Source organism: Tupaia chinensis, unplaced genomic scaffold, assembly GCF_000334495.1.
Source record: "Tupaia chinensis unplaced genomic scaffold, TupChi_1.0 Scaffold000279_1, whole genome shotgun sequence".
In the NCBI taxonomy this organism is placed as follows: Eukaryota; Metazoa; Chordata; class Mammalia; order Scandentia; family Tupaiidae; genus Tupaia; species Tupaia belangeri.
In genome coordinates, this window is record NW_006159762.1 from 84,739 (window position 1) to 111,462 (window position 26,724).

Sequence of the window (26,724 nt, forward strand, 5' to 3'; positions counted from 1 at the left end):
AAGGTCCTGGCCGCAGCCTAGTGAAGGAATAAATTTAAATAATGAAAATAGGAGGGCGTAATAATTGCATGAAAATATAGTAACAAATTTTTAAAAATATTTTTTAAGATTGTGAGTTTAGAGGACTTCTTCTGGCTCTCATAAAGCTTAGGGACTCGTTCTCTGTCTCTGCCAGGACCTGCACCCGGGAGGGGGCGGGGCGAAGATGGCGCCGAGCGCCGGGTGAGCGGCGCTTTGGCGGCGGTGAGAGACTTTTCCTGCCCCCGGCGCTCGGCTAGCTGGGGTGGGTCTGAGTGGTACTTGGGAGGAGACCCTTTGAAGGGCCGGTGTGAGGACTGGGAAGAGGACGGTTGGTTGTGTGTCCGTGTTCGTGGGGACTTGGTGTGTGTGTCTGCCATGGAGGGATGTTGGAGGAGATGAGGTGGGCGATCTGAGCCTCCTTTCGCACTGCCTGGGAATCTTCGACCTTCTGTGCTGGAGAAACTACCGCACAGATATAGCTCAAGTTAACCCTCTGGGAAGCCTTCCTGCCGCCTCCACTGATATGAGGAGTGCCTGAGACTGTACCAAGTCTTATTAGCCTTTACTGGTAGAGGGTACAGTAAGGTATTGAAGGATTAGTAAGAGTTCGCCCGGGAACTGGGACACAACCGCTCTGGTATATCCGGAGCCAAGCTTAGACTGTGTGTTGAATAATTGTGTTTCCAAAAGATAATACTTAGAAAAATGGGCAAGGAGACCTGGGATGGTTTGAAAAAGAAAAAATCTCCCCCCAGTCTGCCCCCATCCTGCCTTCACACTCAGTCCTGAACCCTGTTGATGTTAATCTTAATGCCCAGCTCCAAATCTGCCACTTTCCTTTTGACCCCAGTGTAGAAACCAAGCTTGGGCCTCTGTCTTACTCATCTTGATAATAGTGGGATCAAATATTATTGAGCACCTACATCCATAAGCCTTGCAATCCATTCTTTTATTCAGCAGATATTTGTGTCTCAGGTACCAGTCTGAGCTCCTGGAATAATAATACATCAGTGAACAGAACCAAGATCCCTGTGGTGGGTGGTGGGAATGATAAGTAATAATGAATTAGAAGATGTTAAATGTTATGGGAAAGCAAAGACAGAGCAGAATGAGGGCAAAGTACAGAATTAAATAGGGTCTTCAGGGTAGCAAACTTCTGGTAGGAGATTTCCAGGCAGAGAGAAAGGAACAGTTTTATAAAGGAAGAGCATGCCAAAGAAGGAAGGAAGAAGGTCAGAGTTGCAATGGGGAAAAGCAATCATGAAGGACTTTGTAGGCCATCATAAGAATTTTATGGCAAATGGGGAGCCATTCCAGGATGGGGCAGTCTGTTTTACATTTTGACAGAATCACTTGAGCTGCTGTGTTAGGAATAGGTGTAGGGAGGCAAGCATGGAAGCAGCGAAGTTTTGTCAGGAAGCTGTTCGAGTAAAGGGCAATGGATGATGGTGACCTAAACCAAGTAGTGGGAATGGAGGAATCAGGTTGGATAACCTAATGGATTTGGTGTGAGGGCTCAGGATGGATAGCATTGCTGTGAACATAAAGAAAGCTGGAGCAGGTGGGTAGGGGGAGATCAAGAATTCTGTTTCAGGGACCAGCAGTTAGCGTAATGGCTATGTCGCTGGACTCTCGTGTAGTCGACTGCGGTTCGCGTCCCGGACCTGGTGGCTTAAAACTCAAGCCAGGCATGTGTGCATGCATGCCCAAGATCCTGAGAGGAGAATGGAGGAGAAGGGATTGCAGTGTGGCCATCCCCCCTGGGGGGTGATTTCTCGCTTTCTGTCTTTCTGTCTCTGTCTGTCTGGCGAGCGCACGCGCCCTATCGCAAAAACCTCTCCGAAAAAAAAAAATTCTGTTTCAGTGGGATTTAAAGTAGACAGTTTGGTACACAGTCAAGTTAGAATGGTCTTGGGGCTGGAGACATAGATCTGACCACTATCATGCTGTAAACAACATTTAACTTTGTGGTTAAGGTCACCAAGAACACAAGAATAGCTAGGGGAGATGACCAAGGACTGAGCCCAGAACACTCTAACATTAGGCAGATGGGGAGAAGAGGAAGAACCAGTAAAGGAAACAGATGGAGCAACTGGTAAGATAGGAGGAAAATCAAGAGAAGGTGGTGTGACAGTCAAGTAAAGGTGTTTTCAGAAGGGAGTGGTCAGCGGGACACTGCTGAGGGGTCAAGTAAGATGAGAGTAGGCCTTGGATTTAGCAAGGTAGATTGTTGTGACCTTGATCATTGGTTTCAAAGACTTAGGACAGTTGGAAACCTGATTGGGATAAGTCTAAGAGAAAAAGATTTAAGAGATCTAAGTTAATACCACTTTTTCAGGGGCTAGCAGGTAGCTTGGTGGTTAATGCTTTGGACTTCCTCATGGCTGACTACAGTTTGAACCCCAGGCCTGGGAACTTGGAAATCACGCTGGGCCTGTGTGCGTATGTGCCCAAAATCCCAAGAAGAGAATGAAGGAGAAGGGATTGCAGTGTGGTCACTCCCCTGGGGAATGATTTCTCACTTTCTCACTATCTCTCTGGCAAGTACATGTACTCTATTACAAAAACCTTAAAAACAAAAAAACTCAAGCTTTGTTACAAGGAAGAGCAGAATGTTGGAATATACCTCTTAGTGAAATGAACCAAGAAAATATTTTTTAAATAATTTTAATTGTTGCAAAATACACAAAACACAAAATTTATCACCTAACCATTTTTAAGTATGCAGTTGTAGTCAACACACCACATTGTTGTGTAACCATTACCATCATCCATCTCCAGAACTCTTTTTTTCATTCTGTGAAACTGTAACTCCGTACTTACTAAAAAATAACTTCCATTCACACCTCCCCCAATCCCTGGCAGCCCCCCCCCACTTCCTGTCTATATGATTTTAAGAAATTCAAATAATTGGAATCACAGTATTGATCCTTTTGTGATCGACTTACTTCACTTAGCATAGTCCTCAAGCTTCACCATGTTGTAGCATGTGTTAGATTTTTTCTGTTTAGGGCCCAATAGTATTCCCTGCTATGTATATCTTGTCTCTTTTTTTAAGAATTATTTATTATTTTTTTTTAGAGATTTTTGCTATAGGGTACATGTGCTTGCCGGAGAGAGACACGGAAAGCAAGCAATCACCCCCGCCTGGGGGGATGGCCATGCCACAATCTCTTCTCCTTCATTCAACTCTGGGGTTTGGGGCATACATGTACATACTCCCAGCGTGAGTTTCAAGCCACCAGGTCCAGGACTCAAACCATGGTTGGCCATGTGGAAGTTCAGCAATGTAACCACTATGTCATGTGCTGGTCCCAGGAATTATTTAATATTATTTATCATCATTATTATTATTTTTAAGTTTGCTACAGGTTATACATGCTTACCAGAGAGAGACAGAGGGAGAGAGGAGAAAAGAATGGAAAAGCAAGCCACCAGGTCCTGGACTCAAACCACGGTCAGCCATGTGGGAGTCCAGTGCTTTAACTCATACCACTTGGTGGCCCCTTGTTTTTTTTGTTTGTTTTTGTTTTTGTTTTTAATAATATGGGAGAAATAACTAGTTTGTAGACTGATGGGAATGATCTGGTAGATTGAGAAATTAATGATGCAAGGAGATGGGAGAAATGCTGGTGCGATGTTTGAGTTGGCAGAAGCATAACAGTTCCTCAGTAGTAGGCAGGTGCCAGTGCCAAGGTGGGCCGATGTAGTGGATGTCTGGGAGATCCTCTTTTCTGCTAGCCGAAAGTAAGGGAGAAGAAAAGATGGGAAAATAGGACAGTGGGAGATTAAGTGCACTAGAGGATACTATAATTGCCAGGCAACCTTAAGGGCCCCTTTGAAGTTTGTGGCCAGGAATTTAAATTGAGAACTAGTCAGCCTGGTTGTATGTTTTCGTCATCATAGTCAATTGTCCAGTTCCACAGGGCCAGAGTAGGAGAGTTGTATTTAACTGACATTGTATTTTTGTCAAGCATGAATAATGATGGGGCAAGAAACCCTAAGATGCATAACACCCTTAGGAAGGAAGTCATTATCCATGTTTACAGAGACAAAAAAAAAAAACAAGCTGGGAGAATTTAAGTAAGTTGCCTAAGTAACACAGGTAGGGAGTAGTGAGCTGGGAATTAAATTCGAATGTGTGCTTTTTTTTTTTTTTTTTTTTTTTTTTTTAAGAGATTTTTGCTATAGAATGCGTGGGCTCACCACAGAAACAGAGACAAAAAGCAGGAAATCACTCCCAGGGGGAATGGCCACACTGATGGCCACACTGCCATCCCTTTTCCTTCATTCTCTCAGGATTTTGGGCCTGCACTGACACGCACCTGGCATGAGTTTTAAGCTGCCTGGTCCAGGATTCAAACTGTGGTTGACTATACGGGAGTCCAGCGATGTAACCATCATGCGTCTGCTGGTCCCTATGTGCTCCTTATACCTTACTTGTACAACACCTGGAGTAGAATAAGACCTCAATAAATTGTGGTGAATTTGATTGGATTCTTCTCTCTTCTCTATTTTTCTTTTTAAATTTTTTCCCTTTATTCATAAGAGAGCATGTGCATGCACACATGACAGAAAAAGATAAGCATCATTACAGGGTCTGGTCATGCTGGGATCCCCTTCCTTCAGTCCTCTGGCCTGATGGAGCCTAGACACTCCTGCACATTACTAGAGTGTTGTAGACTGATTGGGCCAGGGATTCAAACCACAGTGACCATGTGGGATCTGGCTTCTCTTGAACAGTGGATTATAGTACCATAGAGCTAGCACCCTTATCTTTTGTTATAGCTTGGGTGGACAGACAACACCCCCTGAACTACTTCCCTCCTGTCTCCATTGCCCTCCCTTCCTTATAGCCTAGCAACTAGGCTGGGCCTTCTCTTTGGGTTACATGTTTCTTTTTATCTCTTTTGCCTGCCCCACACCCTTGCTAAGGTCTCCATCTTGGAGGGGAGGAGGGGCTCCAGAATGGCTGAAGAGAAGAAGCTGAAGCTCAGCAATACTGTGCTGCCCTCGGAGTCGATGAAGGTGGTGGCCGAGTCAATGGGCATTGCCCAGATTCAGGAGGAGACCTGCCAGCTGCTGACAGATGAGGTCAGCTATCGCATCAAGGAGATCGCACAGGTGACCAGCCCTTGTGTATGATGTTGCCTGGCACCCTCTCTTCCTCAAGGTCTTAAGCTGACGTCTGCCTCGCCCGTCCCCACAGGATGCCTTGAAGTTCATGCACATGGGGAAACGGCAGAAGCTCACCACCAGTGACATTGACTATGCGCTGAAGCTAAAGAATGTTGAGGTGACTGGGACAGATGGGAAGGCTGAGATGAGAGCAGGGTGATCAGAGACACTCCTCCCAGATGCTGCACCTGCCTCCGGCCAGACCTCTGTGAACTCCCTTCTCACTCATGTTTCTCTCTCTCCTGATATAGCCACTCTATGGGTTCCATGCTCAGGAATTCATTCCTTTCCGTTTTGCCTCTGGTGGGGGCCGAGAGCTTTACTTCTATGAGGAGAAGGAGGTTGATCTGAGTGACATCATCAATACCCCTCTGCCTCGGGTGCCCCTGGATGTCTGCCTCAAAGGTTGGGGGAGGGGAAAGCAGGGTGGCGGGGAGGAGGGGAAGTGAAGTAACGTGTGTGGGGAGAGTGAGGAACCTTACATGAGAACCTCAGAATGAGATGCTGAGTGAGTGAAAAAAAAAATGAAAACACACCTCCCTCGATGGGGACCGTCTCCCTAGTGTCCATGTCTGGCAGTTCAACTTGACACCTTCTTCCCTTGCAGCTCATTGGCTAAGCATAGAAGGCTGCCAGCCCGCTATACCAGAGAATCCACCCCCAGGTAACCTCCACACCTAGAGCCCACCTCTGTCCCTTCCTCTTCCCCTTACATCTCCCCACTGTGACTGCCTTCCTACCAGCTCCCAAAGAGCAGCAGAAGGCCGAGGCCACAGAGCCCCTGAAGTCAGCCAAGCCAGGCCAGGAAGAAGATGGACCCCTGAAAGGCAAAGGGCAAGGGGCCGCCCCAGCCGACAGCAAAGGTCAGTACTGCTAGGCCAGCAGGCCCCTGCCAGCTCAAGCCCCAGCCTGTCATTTGTGAAATGGGTGCAGTCAGGGCCAGAAAGCCCCAGGAGAGATCAAGAAACCTAAGAGGATGCCAGTTTCCTAGGTCAGGAGAAGTGGAGGGCTAAGGTTGGTCTGGTACTGAGGCTTCTAGAGCTTTCTTTTTCACACCCATCTGCCCAATTCACACAGGAAAGGAGAAGAAGGCACCACCTTTGCTGGAGGGGGCCCCCTTGCGACTGAAGCCCCGAAGCATCCACGAGTTGTCTGTGGAGCAGCAGCTGTACTACAAGGAGATCACTGAGGCCTGTGTGGGGTCATGTGAGGCCAAGAGAGCGGTGAGGGGCCCACAGCCTGCCTTTACTCCAACACTCCTCCTTTTGGTGGCCAGCAAGGTCCTTCCCAGGATAACTCTCGCCGCCTCATTCACTTCCCTTTTTCCCACAGGAAGCTCTGCAGAGCATCGCTACAGACCCAGGGCTCTATCAGATGCTGCCACGATTCAGTACTTTCATCTCAGAGGGGGTGAGGGGATGAGGTTCCAGGGTGAGGAGGCAGTAGGGGAACTCATTGGAGAGTCTATGCCTCATCACTTCTCCTTCCCATAGGTCCGTGTGAATGTGGTTCAGAACAACCTGGCCCTGCTTATCTACTTGATGCGCATGGTGAAGGCACTGATGGACAACCCTACATTGTATCTAGAAAAATATGTGAGTGGTCCTGCTCACCCCTCCCCTTCCCAGGGTCTGGGGATCCTGCTGCCACCAATAGGAAGCTGTTTGTCACAGTCACCTGACCCACCACTTCCGTAGGTGCATGAGCTGATTCCAGCTGTGATGACCTGCATCGTGAGCAGACAGCTGTGTCTGCGACCTGATGTGGACAATCACTGGGCGCTCCGGGACTTTGCCGCTCGCCTGGTGGCCCAGATCTGCAAGCATTTCAGCACAACCACGAACAATATCCAGTCCCGGATCACTAAGACCTTCACCAAGGTGAACCAGGAGACTATGGGCATCAGCATTTCACATCACTGCCCTGGGGCTGTGACCAGCATAATGAGAACTTCACCCAAAGCAGTGGTGGGGCAGTTGTGGCTGAAGGAAATGACACTGGAAACGGGGCAGTGGGTGGGGGACTTGGGCCTCACTTATGTTATCCTAATGATCGGTAAGGAATGTGTTTATGAGAGATTTGGGTCCTTAACAGCCTTTTAGACCCCTTCACCTGGGCTTATTTTCCTTCCCCTTACAGAGCTGGGTGGATGAGAAGACTCCCTGGACAACTCGTTATGGCTCCATCGCAGGACTGGCAGAGCTGGGACACGATGTTAGGCCCCCCAGGGAGAGGGAGAGTCCTGAGGGAGGGGAAGCAATCATGAGTTTATAGAGAGCAATGTCCCCTATACACCTGAGAGACCCCTGGTGACTGTGGCCCTGGCTTCTCCCCTTCCACAGGTGATTAAGACTCTTATTCTGCCACGGCTGCAGCAGGAGGGGGAGCGGATCCGTAGTGTCCTGGATGGGCCTGTGTTGAGCAATATCGACCGGATCGGAGCTGACCATGTGCAGAGCCTCCTCCTGGTGACCAGAGTTCCCCTGCCTCCCCCCAGCACAAACACAGACACACTGTTTAGCAAGCATATGGTGTATTTTATTGACTTACTCCCATCTTTACTGCTTACGCACTGCTTAGATGCAGAAACCTCTCAGAACCCAATACTGTTTTGTTTTGTTTTAAAAATTATTTTACTTTATTTTAATTTGACCAGAGAGGGACAGAGTAAGAGAGGGAGAGGGGAAAATGATAAAAGCAAGCCACCAGACCTGGGACTCAAACCACCATCAGCCATGTGGGAGTCCAGCGCCCTTTATCACCACACTACCTGCTGGCCCCCCAATACTGTTCTGTACATGGAAAGACTGAGGCAGAGACAAGTAAGAAACAAGGGGTCTTAACTCCCAGCCTGTGGCTCCTGCTAGACTACATGGGCCCTATGCTTCTACATTACCATATGGCCTATTCTGCACAAGGGCAATGCCCACAGGGACCAGTTACTCCGTAGATGTTACCAGTGTATTTAGCAACTTCACCATTTGTACCAGTTGGTGCCCATGTTTTCTTGAGAAAAACCACAGCATACTTGGACATACCAATAGCCTAGCACAGTTTGTCCTCCAATAACACATACAGAAATGAGTCTTTTTTCACCTTTTCCCTGTCCCTCATCTGAGAGTACCAGCCCTACCTTTAACTGGTTATTCTTTGGCCTCTCTGCAGAAACACTGTGCCCCTGTTCTGGCAAAGCTGCGCCCACCACCTGACAATCAGGATGCCTATCGAGCAGAATTTGGATCCCTTGGGCCCCTCCTCTGCTCCCATGTGGTCAAGGCTCGGGCCCAGGCTGCTCTACAGGCCCAGCAAGTCAACAGGACCACTCTGACCATCACCCAGGTTAGTGACGCAGTGCAGATGTAGGACAGGGCCATGGTGTCCACCGAAATGGGGACTCACACATACTCAGGCCCTGAGATAGCACAGTCGTGGGGAGTCTGGGCTCTGCAGTGAATGATATACCAGCCCCAATGAGAACCACAGAGGAAAAACAAGAAAAGCCCAAGTCTCCCCCTCAGGCCTTTTTTTTTCTTACATGTTGACATTTTCTCCTTGCCTTTTCTTCCTGCAGCCCCGGCCCACCTTGACCCTCTCACAGGCCCCTCAGCCTGGCCCTCGGACCCCTGGCTTGCTGAAGGTCCCCGGCTCCATTGCACTGCCTGTCCAGACACTGGTGTCTGCACGAGCTGCTGCCCCACCTCAGCCTTCCCCTCCTCCAACCAAGTTCATTGTAATGTCATCATCCTCCAGTGCCTCGTCCACCCAGCAGGTGCGTGGAATCTGTGGGATGGTGATGAGCACCCCAGTGGGCCCCTCAGAGCTCTCCAAAGAGCTCAGTCCTCCTAGGGCCCTAAGTCAGGAGACTGAAAGGGCACCTGCCAGGGTTCAGAGCATGGCCTGTTGCAGGCAACGGTCTGCAGGATCCTAGTTCAGTGGGAGAAGCAAATGAATTATCACCCCAGGCCCTTGGAGAGTGGGGAGGGTGCAGGGCCATGGGCACTGCCTTTCCTTTCTCCCCAGGTCCTGTCCCTCAGCACCTCGGCCCCTGGCTCAGGCTCTACCACCACCTCGCCTGTCACCACTACGGTCCCCAGCGTGCAGCCCATCGTCAAGCTTGTCTCCACTGCCACTACCACACCCCCTAGCACTGCTCCCTCTGGGCCTGGCAGTGTCCAGAAGTACATCGTGGTCTCACTACCCCCAACAGGGGAGGGCAAAGGGGGCCCCACCTCCCATCCTTCCCCAGTTCCTCCCACTTCATCCTCTCCCTCCCCCCTGGGGGGAAGTGCCCTCTGTGGGGGCAAGCAGGAGGCTGGGGACAGCCCCCCTCCAGCTCCAGGGACTCCAAAGGCTAATGGCTCCCAGCCCCCTGGGTCTGGCTCCCCTCAGCCTGCTTCATGATCGTGGCACTCATCTGCTGACCTTCTCTCCCAGGATTCCTGCACATGCACCCTAGGTGGCAGGAAACAGGAGGCTGCTTCCCCATTACTTTCTTTTAGATATTGTACAGCCATTCCTGAGAATAAAAAGGTGATTTATAAATTCTGATCTACCTCAGTCTTTCTGTGTCAAATACCATGGAAAAAGTGAGTCTGTCGGGTCTCCTGGTCGCTCAGGACTCTTAACAGCCCAGATCTAGAGCCATGGACCAAAAAGCCAGAAACGAAAATTGTCCTGTTCCAGAGAGATAGACTGCTGCCTTTGCTGCCTCATTTGAGGAACCTCAGATCCGAATGACATAGGCATCGCTGTGGCTTAGGTGTCTCACCCACTTGTGAGGGTTGGCATTGCCACAGGGCCTGAAGGCAAGCCTGAGGAAGCGAACCTGGAGGCCAGAGCATGTGTGCCGAGGAAGTTCGAAGGAGAGGCTTGCAGGCCCCAGCCCCAGAGGAGCTGCTGAGGTGGAGGGCCCATGACCAGGAGGCCCCGGGAGGCCAGGGACATCCATCTGTGAGGAGAGAGGCAGGAGGAGAATAAAAGGGGCAGGACAGCCATGAGGTCAGGAAGCTGACCACACCAGTGGGAACAAGGCAGCAACTGTACTGGAAGGGTCAGGGTACTGCAAATGAAAGTTGCAAAGAGTGTTAGAGCATCAGTAGCACATACCTGGAAAAGGCCTGAGAGTTGAGAGCCTCCTTGTACTCGAGGTAGGTCCCAGTGAAGGGCTCCCTCTGCCAGCTCTGCCTTCTGCTCTGGGCTGCTCAGCTCCTGAGACAGGCTGGAGTTGGGACAGGGAAGGTGCTGGGCTTAGCCACACATTTCTTGGAGCAGGCCAGTCACACTCACACCCTTTTGCCCTAGCCCTATGGTGTTCTTCAGGGGAACCTCCCATGGAACACATGCATTTACCTGACCACCCCTCGTGGCAGGGGAAGGTGCAGCCTGACGTTGAGTGCTTGGCTACCAGGAAAAAAGAAAAGTCAGGCCCAGAAAGGCATGGTCTTTGTTTCTCAAGTGTCACAAAAGCTCAGCACAGGTGTCACCCCCACATACACACATACTAGAGCCTCTAACTAAACGGGATTCTTAGGCTGGTGGTTGTATCTGAAGGACGCAGCAGCAGGTACCATGGCCCTGTCTCCTGGCCCATGTAGCTGAACTAGGCCTTGCCAGCACTCATCCTTACCTCTTCGGGGGCAGATCACATCGTAACTTCAGATACACCTGTAGCCTGGATGAGAGGGTAAAATACCATTGCTCAGGCCATATCTTACTGGCATCTTGCCCTTCCCCACCCGGGGCTTCCACAAAGGAGAAGGGCTGAAATCTACACCAACTCCACTAGCCAAGCATTTTTCTAATTTGCACCTGATGGCACTACCACTACTGCCCCTTCATAGCAAGTCTTGGCAACAGTAATGTCTTTTTTTTATTTGGAGAGGTTTTTGCTATAGGGCGTGTGTGCTTGCCAGAAAGACAGACAGAAAGTGAGAAATCACCCCCCAAGGGGAATGGCCACACTGCAATCCCTTCTCCTTCATTCTCTTCTCAAGATCTTGGGCACACACACACAAGCGCGCCTGGCCTGAGTTTAAGCCACCAGGTCTGGACTCGAACTGCGGTCCACTGCATGGGAGTTCATAGCCACTATGCCAACCGCTGGTCCCGGGGAACAGTAATGTCTTGACTGGGGTTCTAGAGTAGTTCTAGATCACAGGAAATGGTCTTACCGGCCTGAGCCTCGGTCCCACTGTACAGAGGGAAAAAGAAAGGAAGTGGGGAGGGGAGGTCATCAGAGAGTTGGTATCGCATTACAGTGAGCTAAGACCAAAGAGGAATCAGGGTCAGTTTGGTCTCCTTGTATCCACAATGCCTTCCATCCCCCAGTGGACAGACTATGCTAGGCAACCCTGATCCTGACCTCTCCCTGAGGTGGCTGCAGACGGAGGATTCGATGAGACTCAAACTCATCCAGATTCACGGAGCTATGAAATGAGACCTCATCAACCCGAATTCCTGGCCCATAGCCTGGAAAAAGAGAAAGACCTGTTTGCTGACCCATGTTGTGGGAGAGAAGAGCAGGGAGAATGGGGAATCCATCTCTAACTTCTCCCCATGAAATCTTGGGCGGTGACCTGCACCCACTTTTTCCTCACCTCTCAGTTCTGACTTCCCCACACAAAATTCTTCTGTCAAGCCAATACGGATCTCTGTAAAAGGCAAAGAACATGAGCAAAAACTGGCCAACATACCATATTACTACCAATGATATGGTTTGTCCAAAACCCAACCCTGCACCCAGCCTACAGACTTCTCACCAGAGCCACTGGGAAGGAAGCTTTTGAGTCGGATCTCTCCCTGCACGTCCACCTTCAGCAGTGAGCCCTGAGAGTGGCAGGGAAGTTAATGCCCAGAGCCCTGACCTCCCAATATTTCCCAGATGGCCATGTGTGGTCAGCTCAGTTGAGAGTCCAAACTTACATTAGATGCTATCAGTACAGACAATCTCTCAACCACGTCCAGAAAAACTTCATTCTTTTGACCCTAAGGAAGAGAGGGATTTGAGTGGATCGAGGGTGCACACTGTGTGTTTTAAAATGGGCAGGCAGAAAGGACAGAGTGGTTAGAATTAGGCCCCTGGGACAGGGACATGGGATTGAGGGAAAGTACATCCATGGCTAGGGGAGGTTCAAAGATTTGCCAAGATCCCGGACCCTAGGGTCACATAAAAGACATCAGAGAGACTCAGCCCTCCCTCACCTGGTCAGAGCGACTGGTCAGGACAGGACGGCTGGCTGCACTGCTGGGGGCCACTTTGCTCTGTTGTGTCTCAGCCCCAAACTGTAAAGGACCCAGAGCAATCCTCAGGTGTGACATACCCAGCCGACCTTCAATCTCCTTTGTCCTCTTTCCCCTCTACTGACCAAGCCAACACTGCTGAGGTCAAAGAGGCTGAAGGGTTTGCTGACCACCGCTTCTGTCTGGATGAAGTTCCTTAGCATCTCCGTGGATGTAGTCTGTACATAGCCATAGTCCTAGTGGTGAAGAAAGGACAGTCTGGGTGGCAGTAGAGGGTAGGGATGAAAAAATAGTGGATTTAGAATCCCCTGGCTGAAGACCAGCTATGTCTTCAGGGAAAAGGAGAACAAGAGAGGAAAATCTTCGAATCTTACCAGCACTTCATCTAGGATTTCATACACAAGAGCCACGTTTCGGGAGATGGTACCTTCACTGAGGGAACCACAGTAATCGCCCAAGAGAGTGGCTAGCCTAAAGAAACAGGGCAGAGTGTGTATTTCCTTCTCCTCTCTGACCCCCAACCCCAAGAGCCCAACCCATCTCTCACCGAGAGAGCAGTTCCAGGAAGCTGAAGGGAGAAACGTTTTCTGAAGTCGTGGCGACCAAATAGAGGCCACTGTGTCTGATATGAATGAAATGACGGTCATCGTGGTGCTGTGTTAGGAGAAAGCAGTGGCAGGGATGAAGAGCCCAGGATCCCTGCTCTATCCAGATGTCCCTAATAGTCATAGGAGGTGTGACTTTGGGCCACACGTGAAACATCCCTAAGGACCAACCCACTGTGTAAACTGATTAATGAAAGTACCTACCCCAGTTGAGTCCTGCAGGGAGCTGCACCTGTATATTCTTAGTTCTCAGTAAACTTTCGTTATTTTGGAGGAATATACCGCCCAAGTGGACGCTTTCCAGGAAACAGCCCTAGGAAGCAGGAAGTGCCCCCCCGGCCAGCCAGTCCCCCCACCCCCTGCGAATGGTTACCATGACAACAGGGGACTCATCTCCTGGCAGTCCCGTCAGCTTCCGGTAGAAGAGCTCGGCCACGTCCCAGCCGCCACTGTCCCCGCGGACTGGCCGGCGGAAGGACAGTTAAGAATCTGGTAACAGCCTGGCTAGGGCACAGTTGGCGTCCAACCCTTCCACCCCGCCCCGAGGATTAAGGATACAGTCTTTGTAGATGAGCGGGTCCCCCTTGGAGGAGAGTATGAAGAACTGGGAAATCATGGCCGATCTAGACAGCAGACAAGAAGACGGCGAAAGTTGCGCTGCCCCGCCCTGCAGTCCCGGAACAAAAGGACGCTAGTGGGCTGGCGCTTTAAGAGCTTTACTCCTCCGCCAGCACCACCTCCGACCGCGGGAAAACAGGCGCGCGCCCCGCCTAGTGGGAGGCTCCCTCCCGCTTCCCCACTGCCTCCCCGTCACTCAGCCCAAGCTCACCCAGGGATTGGCCTTCCGCCGTGAATGGGCGGGGCAGAGGGCAGTCCTTTCCCATTGGCCTGCACGCAGCGCCGCCGGTCACATGGGGGCGACGTTTCGCGCCAATTTCGGTTAATCGGCCACAGTCCGCCGCGCGAACGGTCTCTGCTCCACCGTGAGGGAGGCTCCCGAGCCCGCCAACTGCTGCCGCGCGGCCCTCGGCGGCGATGACACTTAAGGACTACGCGCTCGAGAAAGGTAAGGGTCTGCAGTCGTGGGAGGGGCGTCCTGCGCGGAAAGCCTTTCGGATAACACCTGTTGGTGTGAGCTGGGTTCTTGAGGGACCGGGATCCGCGGCTTTCGGGTGCGCGAGGCCAGAGGTACGGTCGCGTGGCGGCAGAGCTGAGTCAAATGGTGCCCGGGAAGAGCACGGGGCGCATCTGTGTCGAAGATTTGGTCATCCTGCCCAGGCAAGGTGTGGGGGCTGTGGGAGAGGCGATAGCCTTGGCTGGGGACTCCAGGGATTAGGGTGGCCCTCAGATGAGACCCAGATCTCAGGGGACCCTGTGTGAGCGCTTTCGACCTTTGGAATACGGGCCCGCCTCCCTTCGAGCTTTAGAGCATTCCTAAGTTCCCGCGTCCTCCGGAGACGCGCCGAGGCCCCGGGGGCGGGCTGCCGGGGCCGCTACGCGCGGCGATTGGCCATTTTAGGCCGCCCTACAAGCGGAAGTGGAGACGGGCGGAAGTGGCGCGACACAGTTGGAGGGAGTGCCGTGTGTAAACAGTGTTCTTCCGCGCGGTGGCCTCCGAGAGAGTTGCTGAGGGTGGAGGCGTGCCTGGTATCCGGAGCTGAGCGAGAGGCCGAGAGAGGAGGCAGCGGGGTGGGACCGAGTGGCCCTCGGCGTGCGGGCCAATCGCTTGGCGGGCTCCCGCCTTGGGCGGAGGAATCCCGGGCTGTGAGGCGGCTGGAATCTGGGCCCATGTGCTTCTTTGTTTACTAAGAGCGGAAGCAGTGGCGGGAGCGGGGGTGGGGTGCCCGACTGGCCTTGTGGCGGAGGGCCCGGTGGGGGCAAAGGTTCAGGGGGCCGGGAGAAAAGGAGGACTCATGGGTTGAAGGAAAGTTGAGGACTGTAAGACTGAAGAGTATTGCGGTGTGTCCGGGGCCTTGAAGAAGGGTGCTGGGATTTTCAACTAAGGCAGAGTGTAACTCCCTTGGGGGCGTGGGTATTGGGAAATCGTCCTAACTGCCGGGAACCCCTTGTTCTTCCCCCGGCAAATCTATTTGTGAAAAGAAGCTCTGCCTGTCTTGGGGAAAGTTTTGTAGGTTTACTTAAATGTTTGAATAGTTACTTAGTTCATAAGTCCTGCTTTTTAAGTGAAAGTGGGCTTTTTATATTTCTGTTAGATCTGTTAGAGTGATTTGCAGTAATATATCTGAAATAAAGGTTGTTCTTCACAACTTTGCATTTATACTATAGAGAAGGTTAAGAAGTTCCTAGAAGAGTTTTACCAAGATGAAGAATTTGGGAAGAAGCAGTTCAAGTATGGGAACCAGTTGGTAAGTCTAAGATCCGCTGAAGGGAATGGGGTTGCTTAGGAACTATAAGAGGTAGCCTGGCTTGTTTTAGGCCATACATTTATCTATGACAGGTTTATGCTGGAACCTAGTACTTGGTAAGTGAATGTAATATAACACTCTGCTTAACAATACATAGGCTGTCTTTGAGGGGGCTGATGGAGTATTGCTCTGCCTGGAGTTGCTCTTTCTCCTCCCATGAATTCTTAGTCTGTGCTGTGAGCTCATAGCCATGGGACCTCACATGAGAATGCTGGTGAACAAGGTAAACTTGGCCCTGAAGTGTTGCTGTCTCTTTGTTACCAGGTTCGACTGGCTCATCGGGAACAAGTGGCAGTGTATGTGGACCTGGATGACGTAGCTGAGGATGACCCTGAGCTGGTGGACTCGATTTGTGAAAATGCCAAGCGCTACGCAAAGCTCTTTGCTGATGCTGTTCAGGAGCTGCTGCCTAAGTACAAAGAAAGGGAGGTTAGTGTCTAGAGAACAGTGCAGGGCAAGGAACTTGGGCTTTTGTTGAGAAGCTTTGTAAACACTGATGTTTTTTGAGCTGGCAGGAAAGGATCAGTGACTTCTGCCTAACACCGTCTTGTTCTCCTTCACTATCCTGCCACTCATTTATTCCAGGTCTTCGTTCTCTCGTAGGTAGTGAATAAAGATGTTCTGGATGTTTACATTGAACATCGACTAATGATGGAACAGCGGAGCCGGGACCCTGGAGCTGCCCGAAGCCCCCAGAACCAGTATCCTCCTGAGCTCATGCGCAGATTGTGAGTGGTCTCTGGGGAAGAGTTCTAGAGTTCTCTAGGACCTTGCTAATTACTCTGTCTCTCCTTTAGTGAGCTGTATTTTCAAGGTCCAAGTAGTAGCAAGCCTCGTGTGATCCGAGAAGTACGGGCTGACTCTGTGGGGAAACTGGTAACTGTGCGTGGAATTGTCACTCGTGTCTCTGAAGTCAAACCCAGGATGGTGGTGGCCACTTACACTTGTGACCAGTGTGGGGCAGAGACTTATCAGCCGGTATGTGTGGAACAAGAAACAGAAAAATATTTAACTCTGTTAGTTAAATTTGTTAAAAGTTTATTTTCTGACAGTTGTCTGTCATTTTCTTTGCTATGGTAAATGGTGCCTGCGTGTCCCTCTTTCATTCTTTTCTCTGGTGTGTAGTAGTCTTTTCATCTGTTTTGTTTTGTCGGTGTGTTTGTCATTAGCAACCCAGAATAGTCCAAAGTATTCTTGACACTTTCGGTATATCTGCTATGAAGAGGAAGTACAATTGAAATGACTTTAAGGGTTCTCTTTCTCCTGATTTTTCTGTGTTGACTTTTTCACATCTTAGATCCAGTCTCCCACTTTCATGCCTCTAATCATGTGCCCAAGCCAGGAGTGCCAAACGAACCGGTCAGGGGGGCGGCTCTATTTACAGACACGTGGCTCCAAGTTCATCAAATTTCAGGAGATGAAGATGCAAGAACATGTGAGTATGGGGTCTGTGACCCAGGGTAAATAAAGCACAGAGTCCATTTGAGTACTACAGTCACTCATGGAGTGGCAGGGAGTCATCTAGAGCAGGAGGGAGTGTTTGTTAACTGCAATTTTCTGACAGAATTGGGAAGCATTCCTCTTTCGGCTTGTCTCGGGCTGGGAAGGCTGAGAAAAGTCTTCGAGTGAGCTGCTGAAGGAAGGAAGGGTAGGCCTCGCCCTTGTCCATTACATTCTTTTCCCTGATTTATGTATGTTTCTTTCCTCTAGAGTGACCAAGTGCCTGTGGGAAATATTCCTCGCAGCATCACAGTGCTTGTGGAAGGAGAGAATACAAGGATTGCCCAGCCTGGAGACCATGTCAGTGTCACTGGTATCTTCTTGCCAGTTTTGCGCACTGGGTTCCGACAGGTGGTGCAGGTAAGAAAGGGAGTTCAAAATGAGGAAATCCCCTTAACCTATCTCTGTTCTCACTGAGAAAATTAGCGGCAGCAAAACACCAGACAAAGTAATAGGACAGGGGGTCTTTTGAGAAGTTATTAGGGAATCAGATAAAGAACAAATTAAAGGGATTTTATTCACATCTCAGCATTTTCCTGCCCAAGGGTTTACTCTCGGAGACTTACTTAGAAGCCCATCGGATTGTGAAGATGAATAAGAGTGAGGATGACGAGTCTGGGGCTGGAGAGCTGAGCAGGGAGGAGCTGAGGCAGATTGCAGGTGAGAGGCCTGGGGAAAGATTAGGAACTCAAGTTCTGTCCTTGCCCTTTTTGTTCTGAGAAAATATTCTGATCTAACTTTTCTGTAGAAGAGGATTTCTATGAAAAGCTGGCAGCTTCTATTGCCCCGGAGATATATGGGCATGAAGATGTAAAGAAGGCACTGTTGCTCCTGCTAGTGGGAGGTGTGGACCAGTCTCCTCGTGGAATGAAAATCAGGGGTAAGAAAATCACTCATGGTGGATGAGATCATTTGGTAGAGGGTAAAAAGGATGGCAGGATACTAATGTCCTGTTAAGTCACAAAATAAGAGCTGGCATTTGGCTTCATGGACACCAGGAGAGCTTAGAAGAAATAATGGCTGGGTGTGAGGCAGAAGGCAAACTGCAAAGGAATTTTTCTGTTGGACATCTTGCCTTACGAGAATACTACTGGAATTGTCTTTCCCTTCTAGGTAACATCAACATCTGCCTTATGGGGGATCCTGGTGTGGCCAAGTCTCAGCTCCTGTCTTACATTGATCGCCTGGCCCCCCGCAGTGAGTAACAGGACCCTGGGAGAGGTGAATGTAGGAACAGGGATAGTTAGTACGGTGTTTAATTAGAAGGTGGGGTTGGGTGGAGAGAGCAAATCATGGGGAGGCTTGGTGGCTGGGTAAGAAATGTCACTAGCTCCGACACCCCACAGGTTTTCAGTGCTGTCCTCTCACTGATTTCTGTTTCTTGTGTCTTTCACTCTACTCTTGCTTCCTTCCTTATTCCTTTTTTTTCTAAACTCACCTGCTTAATCTCTTCCAGGCCAGTATACAACAGGCCGAGGCTCATCTGGAGTAGGGCTTACAGCAGCTGTGCTGAGAGACTCTGTGACCGGAGAGCTGACCTTGGAGGGTGGGGCCCTTGTGCTGGCTGACCAGGGCGTGTGCTGCATCGATGAGTTTGACAAGATGGCTGAGGCTGACCGCACAGCCATCCATGAGGTCATGGAGCAGCAAACCATCTCCATCGCCAAGGCAGGCATCCTCACCACACTCAACGCCCGCTGCTCCATCCTGGCAGCCGCCAACCCTGCCTACGGACGCTATAACCCTCGCCGGAGCCTGGAACAAAACATACAGCTTCCTGCTGCATTGCTCTCCCGATTTGATCTCCTCTGGCTGATCCAGGACCGGCCTGACCGAGACAATGACCTACGGTGAATGAAGCTCAACACCTAGAGACATTCCTTTCTGTTGATCTGTAGGGAGGGAGGTGACAATGGACAGTCCCTCAAATTCTCTGCTCATGGGAATTCCAGAGCCTTCCTCTCTTAAAGGTCCACAGTTCTTAGGGAAATGGTGGGTCTGGGTTGAAGTGATAATGATGATTTCCCAGCAAAATTTGTCCCTGCCAGGCCATGGCCAGGTGATGAGCTGAGGGAGAGATTTAGGGTTAGAGTATGATGTGTGTAACCCTAAAAGGAGTGTCCTGTCCACTCTTTCTAGGTTGGCCCAGCACATCACCTACGTGCACCAGCATAGCCGCCAGCCCCCAGCCCAATTTGAGCCTTTGGACATGAAGCTTATGAGGTACGATTGGATAAGGACAGGTATACGCAGGCGAGTTGCCAGCAGGAGGCAGTGTTTCTGGCCATGTGGGCCTCCTGAAAAGCTTTTAGTTCTGTGTATTACCTAATTCCCTTTGATGTGTCCTGAGTCTGAGCACACCATGTTTTCTTTCTTTTCTTTTTTTTTTTTTTGAGAGGTTTTTGCGATAAGGTGTGTGTGCTCGCCAGACAGAGAGAGACATAGAGACAGAAAGGGAGAAATCACCTCCGAGGAGGGATGGCCACACCACAATCCCTTCTCCATTCTTCTCTTGGGATCTTGGGCACACACACACACACAGGCGCCTGGCTTGAGTTTAAGCCACCAGGTCCGGGACACGAACCACGGTCGACTACGTGGGAGTCCAGCGACATAGCCATTACGCTAACTGCTAGTCCCAGCACACCATGTTTTCTGAAACTGCCTTTCTTGCAGCCTTTATTCTCTCCTGACCACGGGGTAAGGTATAGTCTTGTAGGCTAAACTGGATCTTGTTTCATGGTTACTTTATATCATTCACCCCCCCCACCCCTGCTATCTTCTGGTGATTTATCAGGTTTTACTCCTTTTACCTATTCTTTTAAACAGTTCTCTGTAAACTGACTTCCTGTTCTCTCTGACCGTAGCATATGTTCAAAGGGGAGGGGACTAGATCCACTCTTCTGAGATGGATTTGATTTTTCTTGCAATGGTCATTTTCCTGAAACACTGGAAATGACTTAAGACGTACCAAGGGCTGTACATTTAGAGAGGTGCGTTAGTAATTATCCATTGTTTTTCCTATTTAAAGTCACACACACACACGCACGCACACACCTACCACCACTCAGGTTTCCTTAAGTGGGGAACCTTTATGCAGAAAAAAATCATAAATGTGTTCACTACGTTCCTGTCTCCCTTTCCTGCTTTCCCACAAACCTCCTCTTCCGTAGACGTTACATAGCCATGTGCCGGGAGAAGCAACCCACAGTGCCAGAGTCGCTGGCTGACTATATCACAGCAGCTTACGTGGAAATGAGGCGAGAGGCTTGGGCTAGTAAGGATGCCACTTATACCTCTGCCCGGACCCTGCTGGCTATTCTACGACTTTCAACTGCACTGGTGAGTGCCTGGTCCCTGTGCTGCTAGATGACCATTGGGTTTGACCCCTTTGGGCACCTCACCTTAACATGATCCTCTCTCGGTGCCTCCTCCCTCCCACTCCAGCCCTGCTGGGGCTAAAGTGCTGACAGTGCAGATAGTGGTCCTCTCCGTGCTACCGCACTGTGGGTACTTGCTGCTCCAGCAGGGCACATGCAACACCTGCGGAGGGAAAGGCTGCCTCCCACTTCTTAAACCCCACTGAGGGTGGAGATGGGGTTAGTTTCACTCTCTGTGTCATAGATCTTATGCTCCAAATCTTCATTTCTGTCCTCTCATCTTGGACCTTGGTCCAGGGGGCTCCAAAGTGCTGTTCGTGCAGGTAGTGTGATTACCTGACCTACTGCTGAGCTAGCACTTCCCGAGCCCCTAGGACAAAACCTCTCTGCCAGTCACCTTCGTGGCTGAGCTCCCCAATCTCCATCTGTCATGGTGGGAAGCCGGAGTTCAGAAGGGTCTGGTCTCCCTCACAGGACAGCTGAACACCGGGACTGGCCAGTGTTGAGAGGCGGAGACTTGGGCAATTGCTGGACGCTGCCCTGGGCATTGCACTTGTCTCGGTCTGACAGTGCCGGCCCAACACTGCGGATTTTGGGGAGGGAAGGGGGAGTCTCTACTCTTGTTTGTGAGTAGGCAACTTTTGGGTTGCCCAGCTTTATGTGTGGACCAGGGGGCTTCCTGACGTTGTTCCACTCCTCTCCTCCTGTTCCCATCTCTCCCCTACCTTCTCCTTAGGCACGTCTGCGAATGGTGGACACAGTGGAGAAGGAAGATGTGAATGAAGCCATAAGACTAATGGAGATGTCAAAGGACTCACTTCTAGGCGACAAAGGGCAGACAGCTAGGTAAGTGGGTTTAGTGAAGGATTAAATTGAGTCACCATGACTTGATCTTGAGCAGATTACTTAGTTTTGTGGCTTTTTACATCCACATGTATTGAGGTTGGCTTCAGAATTCTAACACCACCATTCTCTGTTGATACTGAGTATTCTCGTTTGTGCCCTGATTTCACATACCTGCATGTTTCCTTCAGGACCCAGAGACCAGCAGATGTGATATTTGCCACTGTCCGTGAACTGGTCTCAGGGGGCCAAAGTATCCGGTTTTCTGAGGCAGAGCAGCGCTGCATATCTCGAGGCTTCACCCCTGCCCAGTTCCAGGCTGCTCTTGATGAGTATGAGGAGTTAAATGTCTGGCAGGTGAATACTTCCCGGACACGGATCACTTTTGTCTGATTCCAACGTGTTTACCCGCCATGGTTCATTCTGCATTCCATGCTGACCTGCCCCTTCTCAGGGTGTGATGATGCCACCCCTGATGAGGAGCCCCCCTTCTCCCTTTGCTGCACTTCAGTTTTATTTTTGCTAATAAAGTGTGTATAGGTTGCGACGTTTTTGTCCTGTCCTCCTCTCAGTGAATTTATGGATGAAGTACCTACTCTATTTGCTAGGCACCAATACTGACCCTGAGACTACAGTGAGGAATCTTTGGATAGAACCTCTAGTTTCTGATACTCCTCCTGTTCTTACTCTCCTGTTTATTGAAACACTTGTGGACCCGATTGTAGGCTGGTCAAGTTCTTTGTGTGTAGCACCAGCATGGGACACGGCCTCTTGGAACCTCTTTTTTCCTTTTCTAATTAACTTGCCAGAGGGTACATTTAACAGAAGTTGAGAAAGCACCCCCTGTGGGGAATGGTCACAGCAGTCCTTTTCTCTCTCCTGTCACAATTTTGGATGTCCACGTACCCAGCATGTTTTTCAAACCACTGGGTCCAAGATTTGGACTGCAGTTAGTTAGCCATGTGGGATCTAGCTGCCTTAACCACTGGCTGGTCCTCTTCCTTGACTATTTTTCTAAATGCTTCCATCTGACATCTCAATACTCAATCTTAGTCCCTAACTCCTACCCTAGAGCCCTGTTGAGATGGTGGAAATGGAGTTGGAAGGTGGTATGTGGAATTATACGATCTGGCACAGTGATGGAAACAGCTCCAACCATGAGAGTACTGGTCTTTGTAGGGAAGACACTGGCACCTCTGTCTCATGGGGCTAAGGTGCCATACTGGGAAGGTACACAAAAGGGGGACTGGAAAAGTTTGTAGGGAATGGGATTGCTCCGAGTTTATTGTGATGCAAAAAATTTGGAAACTGCCGCATAATTTCCCATAAATCCTTTGAAGACATGCTATATATACTCAGCAGAAATAGAGAAACCCAGATGTTTAGGCTTTCAGTTAACGTTGGAAAAAAAAAAAGATGTAGTCAGGGCCAGCATTGTGGTTAAAGGTGCTGGATTCCCACATGGCCGACCATGGTTCAAGTCCCAGACCTGGCAGCTTTCTCACTTCCCCTTTCTCTGGTCAAATTTTTAAAAATAATAAATGGAAATAGATTTTTTAAAATGATGTAGTCAGTTTGAGTTCTGGACCTAGCATAATGCGTCCCCAAAATCCCAAGAGGGATTGTGGCATGGCCATCCTGGGGAGTGGCTTCTTGCTTTCTGTCTCTCTGGCAAACACATGAACCCTGCAACAAAAATCTCTTTTTAAAAAAAATGTGCTTAACATCTCCCCATCCATCCCCTTTTGTATTGTGTGTGAACACTTAAAGTTTGGGAAAGTAGTCACCTATCATGTTTATAGGGGTTGATTCATGTACGCTTATATCATAAGGTGCTGTTTAAAGGGGCAACACAAAAGATCATTTATGTGGAAACAGGCAGTCCACCTGACGAGACATGAGGTCACACTGCAAGTGGCAATGAAACACACTAATGGGTGTTAAGAGCTGACAGAAAAGGGATTCTGCCTCAGCAAAGTCAGAACCAACAGCTCATTTTTAAGATGCAAGTTGAGAAACTTACGGGGTGCCTTAGAGAGAGGACAGAGCCACTGATAGGGGTGCTGAGGAGCTGTCCCCTTTTATTAATGACAGCAGTTTCTCTAAAGGGAGTGTAGTGCCCCTCCCCTTTGGGACAGTTGTCTGACCCCTGTGCATTATCCTTTCAAGTACTCTTTCATCAGAAGAAGAGCCCCCGCATTCGCCTGCCGATGCCTTGTCGATCATAGAGAACGTTGAACTTGTTCACAAACTGGTTCATGGTATTGCAGGTTTTGGTGATGGTGCCAAGGTAGGCCATGAGCCCCACGTCATTGCATTGCTGAGAGGGAACAGAAAGAACCAGTTTCCCAGAGAATCCCTCACAGTATGTCTAGGGAAAACTGAGTCCCATCCTTCATGCAAAAATGAGAGCCTAAGCCCCACCTCCCTGTCTGGGCAGGGTTTACACTCACATCATAAAAGTCTGTCTTGAACTTGTCTGTGCTGAGCACAGGGAGGCAGTGACACAGGGCATAGGCCTCCCGCAGGATCTCATGGTTAAAGGGAACCTCTCCTAAAGGTACACAAAGTAGCCGCATTAATGTGGATATTGTCACTACCCCAAGAGGGAGAGGAAAAACGGTATGTGTGAGGATAGGGGTTGATTCATGTACGCTTATATCATAAGGTGCTGTTTAAAGGGGCAACACAAAAGATCATTTATGTGGAAACAGGCAGTCCACCTGACGAGACATGAGGTCACTGCAAGTGGCAATGAAACACACTAATGGGTGTTAAGAGCTGACAGAAAAGGGATTCTGCCTCAGCAAAGTCAGAACCAACAGCTCATTTTTAAGATGCAAGTTGAGAAACTTACGGGGTGCCTTAGAGAGAGGACAGAGCCACTGATAGGGGTGCTGAGGAGCTGTCCCCTTTTATTAATGACAGCAGTTTCTCTAAAGGGAGTGTAGTGCCCCTCCCCTTTGGGACAGTTGTCTGACCCCTGTGCATTATCCTTTCAAGTACTCTTTCATCAGAAGAAGAGCCCCCGCATTCGCCTGCCGATGCCTTGTCGATCATAGAGAACGTTGAACTTGTTCACAAACTGGTTCATGGTATTGCAGGTTTTGGTGATGGTGCCAAGGTAGGCCATGAGCCCCACGTCATTGCATTGCTGAGAGGGAACAGAAAGAACCAGTTTCCCAGAGAATCCCTCACAGTATGTCTAGGGAAAACTGAGTCCCATCCTTCATGCAAAAATGAGAGCCTAAGCCCCACCTCCCTGTCTGGGCAGGGTTTACACTCACATCATAAAAGTCTGTCTTGAACTTGTCTGTGCTGAGCACAGGGAGGCAGTGACACAGGGCATAGGCCTCCCGCAGGATCTCATGGTTAAAGGGAACCTCTCCTAAAGGTACACAAAGTAGCCGCATTAATGTGGATATTGTCACTACCCCAAGAGGGAGAGGAAAAACGGTATGTGTGAGGGAGGCAAACGTCCTACCAGCTTCAGAGGCCTTGACGTACTCCAAGATGAGCTTGACACGGCTGTGCAGCATCTTAATGGCACTATGCTGTGCTATCAGGTGTTCAGCCACTGCAGGGAGACCGGGACAAACAAAGGTTGAAAAAGCATAATTGCTACATCTTGCACCCCCCATTTGCAAGGACTCCCCTCCATTACCAGTGGAGTTCTCTCCACTGCCTGTTGCCGTCATTCGTGCCACATGGTCTACACCAATGCGTTCTGCTTCCTCTGTGGCCAGAGTGTAAGTCAGCTCAGCAAATAGCATTGTGGCCTAATGGGCAGAGAGTATTATTCCACAGAGGGAGAGTCAAAAGCAGGAAACAAGCCAAGAGTGGGATTAGGGGACTGACGGGTAGGCTATTACCTCTCCATTAATTATATCAATGACAGACTCAAAAACGCTGACAGGAAGCTGTGAAAAGAGAAAACAGCTCTTTCTAACAGCAAATAAACCCAAACCAACATTATGTTCAAAAATTGCGCTATGTCTTTTACATATTTCCTTTCACCTTGGCCTGAAACCAGAGAAGTGAGGATAACCACCACTTTATATAATATGTAACTGGTAAAGGGCAGAATGGAGATTCAACTCCCGCGTTCCCCAGTAGAGAAGAGGTGAAGACAGGCACAGTGCTACACAAGCATAAGCCACGACAAAGTGGGTATAGGGTTAGCATTACTCACATCTGTGTGCTTGGTCATAGGGTTCAACTTAAGAAAGAGAGGGCTCTCGATGATCTCACACACCTACAAGAGAGGGACAAAATATAAGAAAGTCAGTGATCCATCTTCCTTTCACCTGTTCGTACCAGCATGAACAGGTATAGGCATGTATACCTGCTTATGGACGTGGATGTCGGAGGGATCAGGTGGCCCTCCTGTAGTATACCAACCCAGAAATTCCAGCTCCTTGAATACCTGTTTAACTGGAGAAGAAGGGACCAGAGCAGCACAGAGTATTTCTTTAAACCATCCTTTCCTTAATTTGATGCTTCTGCTGTCCTTTCACCAGCTTCATTCTCCCTTCCATCCTCAAATCCTAACTCAGTTTAGCTCTATTTTGTCTTCTCTTGTCTCTTACTTTCTTTTGGGGGGGAAAACCTGGATGTATTCATTATCTGGGATCTCTTCAGCTATTCTCTCTTACCTTTCCTCATCTGTTTTCATACTTCTCTGCTGTTTATTCCCAACACTTTCCATGTATTTTGTTTTCACTCCCCCTCCTCTCCCATTTCTAGCCCCCTCTCACACTGCTCCTCCTTGGTGTAATAATATTCTTTGTCGATGATAATCTTCTCTTCCACGGTATGGGACAGCAGTTCAAAGGAGTTCATCACTTCAATATTTCGGCCTTCCTGCTTCCCAATCAGAGCCCCAATCACTAGGGGAGAGAACCAACACAGGAAAAGGTGAAGGTAAGGAATCTGGAGACTTTTCCCTGATCATCTGAGCGTCTGGGGCCAGTGTGAACTAAGTAGAGAGGGAAACAGTGATTGGGGGGACGGAAAATTGGCTGCAGTAAAGGGCAGAAAAAGACCACTGCTTAAGGAAGGTGACCAAGAAGAGAAGACTGAATTATGCCGAACACTCACCCTGCATAGGCCTTCCCTCCTGGGATCGCATGCGGATCCAGTGGTCCGAGATGTTGAGAATGACAAGGGGATGAAGAGCAACTGAAACACTCCCAGTTACCCCGGAGGCCATCACGCTGGGGACTACTATGGGTGGAGGGGAAGGAGAGGTGAGAGTTGGGGCCACACTTTCTTCCCTGGAGATGGGAGTGGAGGACCAAGGCGCCCGGGCCATACATCCCTCCCGCAAGTTAGCCCGGGGAGAGATGTTGCTGTGCCGCCCTTCTGACTTCTCCTTGAATCGGGGGAAGGGACTCAGCGCAACCATGAAGCCTGTCCCCGGAAGCTGACCATGGCACGGCCTGTTACCTGCTGCGTCCACCTCCATCCCGCTGCTCCCTCTGGTCCCGTTCGCTGCAGCCGCCGCCGCCATTTTCCCCCGGCCCGCCCGCC

General features: G+C 49.9%; 5 protein-coding genes and 2 non-coding genes across 8 annotated transcripts; 4 read left to right on the forward strand and 3 right to left on the reverse strand.

Annotated features, from left to right (window-relative positions):
* The first annotated feature begins 156 nt into the window (after positions 1-156).
* On the forward strand, positions 157-9,747 carry TAF6 (TATA-box binding protein associated factor 6). 2 transcript variants are annotated; one of them, XM_006150129.3, is made up of 15 exons: positions 157-243; positions 4,957-5,145; positions 5,231-5,317; positions 5,451-5,604; positions 5,807-5,863; positions 5,943-6,062; positions 6,277-6,422; positions 6,532-6,609; positions 6,693-6,794; positions 6,897-7,079; positions 7,339-7,413; positions 7,542-7,667; positions 8,365-8,538; positions 8,771-8,968; positions 9,220-9,747. In XM_006150129.3, the coding sequence occupies exons 2-15, from the start codon at positions 4,990-4,992 to the stop codon at positions 9,598-9,600; spliced, it is 2,037 nt and encodes a 678-aa protein (XP_006150191.1). In that variant the 5' UTR covers positions 157-243; positions 4,957-4,989; the 3' UTR covers positions 9,601-9,747. The 2 variants fall into 2 exon arrangements, with proteins under 2 accessions (XP_006150191.1, XP_006150190.1); XM_006150128.3 differs by having other exon boundaries at positions 179-283.
* Positions 9,713-13,948, reverse strand: AP4M1 (adaptor related protein complex 4 subunit mu 1). Its single transcript, XM_006150127.2, is given in 17 exon segments — positions 9,713-10,147; positions 10,306-10,417; positions 10,549-10,599; positions 10,826-10,870; positions 11,370-11,406; positions 11,409-11,460; positions 11,561-11,667; positions 11,796-11,849; positions 11,958-12,024; positions 12,121-12,183; positions 12,400-12,480; positions 12,564-12,674; positions 12,813-12,909; positions 12,986-13,092; positions 13,417-13,505; positions 13,602-13,710; positions 13,873-13,948. Coding segments are annotated over 16 exon segments (1,356 nt in total). The 5' UTR covers positions 13,660-13,710; positions 13,873-13,948; the 3' UTR covers positions 9,713-9,922.
* MCM7 (minichromosome maintenance complex component 7) lies at positions 13,939-21,743 on the forward strand. Its single transcript, XM_006150126.3, has 15 exons — positions 13,939-14,109; positions 15,330-15,409; positions 15,734-15,898; positions 16,073-16,197; positions 16,267-16,447; positions 16,767-16,904; positions 17,180-17,329; positions 17,515-17,629; positions 17,718-17,849; positions 18,083-18,166; positions 18,426-18,819; positions 19,109-19,192; positions 20,143-20,311; positions 21,086-21,195; positions 21,384-21,743. Exons 1-15 carry the CDS (start codon positions 14,079-14,081, stop codon positions 21,583-21,585), a joined length of 2,160 nt encoding a protein of 719 aa, XP_006150188.1. The 5' UTR covers positions 13,939-14,078; the 3' UTR covers positions 21,586-21,743.
* Positions 20,654-20,715, forward strand: MIR93 (microRNA mir-93). The gene has a single exon (NR_129507.1). It is a non-coding gene; the product is annotated as a microRNA mir-93 (primary transcript).
* Positions 20,857-20,916, forward strand: MIR25 (microRNA mir-25). The gene has a single exon (NR_129477.1). It is a non-coding gene; the product is annotated as a microRNA mir-25 (primary transcript).
* Positions 21,744-23,241: 1,498 nt separating the features above from the next.
* On the reverse strand, positions 23,242-23,798 carry LOC102483353 (COP9 signalosome complex subunit 6). Its single transcript, XM_006150196.3, has 2 exons — positions 23,646-23,798; positions 23,242-23,512 (listed from the first exon to the last, which is right to left on the reverse strand). The coding sequence occupies exons 1-2, from the start codon at positions 23,769-23,771 to the stop codon at positions 23,372-23,374; spliced, it is 267 nt and encodes an 88-aa protein (XP_006150258.1). The 5' UTR covers positions 23,772-23,798; the 3' UTR covers positions 23,242-23,371.
* A 277-nt stretch (positions 23,799-24,075) lies between these two features.
* On the reverse strand, positions 24,076-26,718 carry LOC102489758 (COP9 signalosome complex subunit 6). Its single transcript, XM_006150130.2, has 10 exons — positions 26,641-26,718; positions 26,293-26,418; positions 25,950-26,081; positions 25,538-25,626; positions 25,385-25,447; positions 25,065-25,112; positions 24,857-24,971; positions 24,677-24,769; positions 24,480-24,580; positions 24,076-24,346 (listed from the first exon to the last, which is right to left on the reverse strand). The coding sequence occupies exons 1-10, from the start codon at positions 26,702-26,704 to the stop codon at positions 24,206-24,208; spliced, it is 972 nt and encodes a 323-aa protein (XP_006150192.1). The 5' UTR covers positions 26,705-26,718; the 3' UTR covers positions 24,076-24,205.
* Between the last annotated feature and the right edge of the window lie 6 nt (positions 26,719-26,724).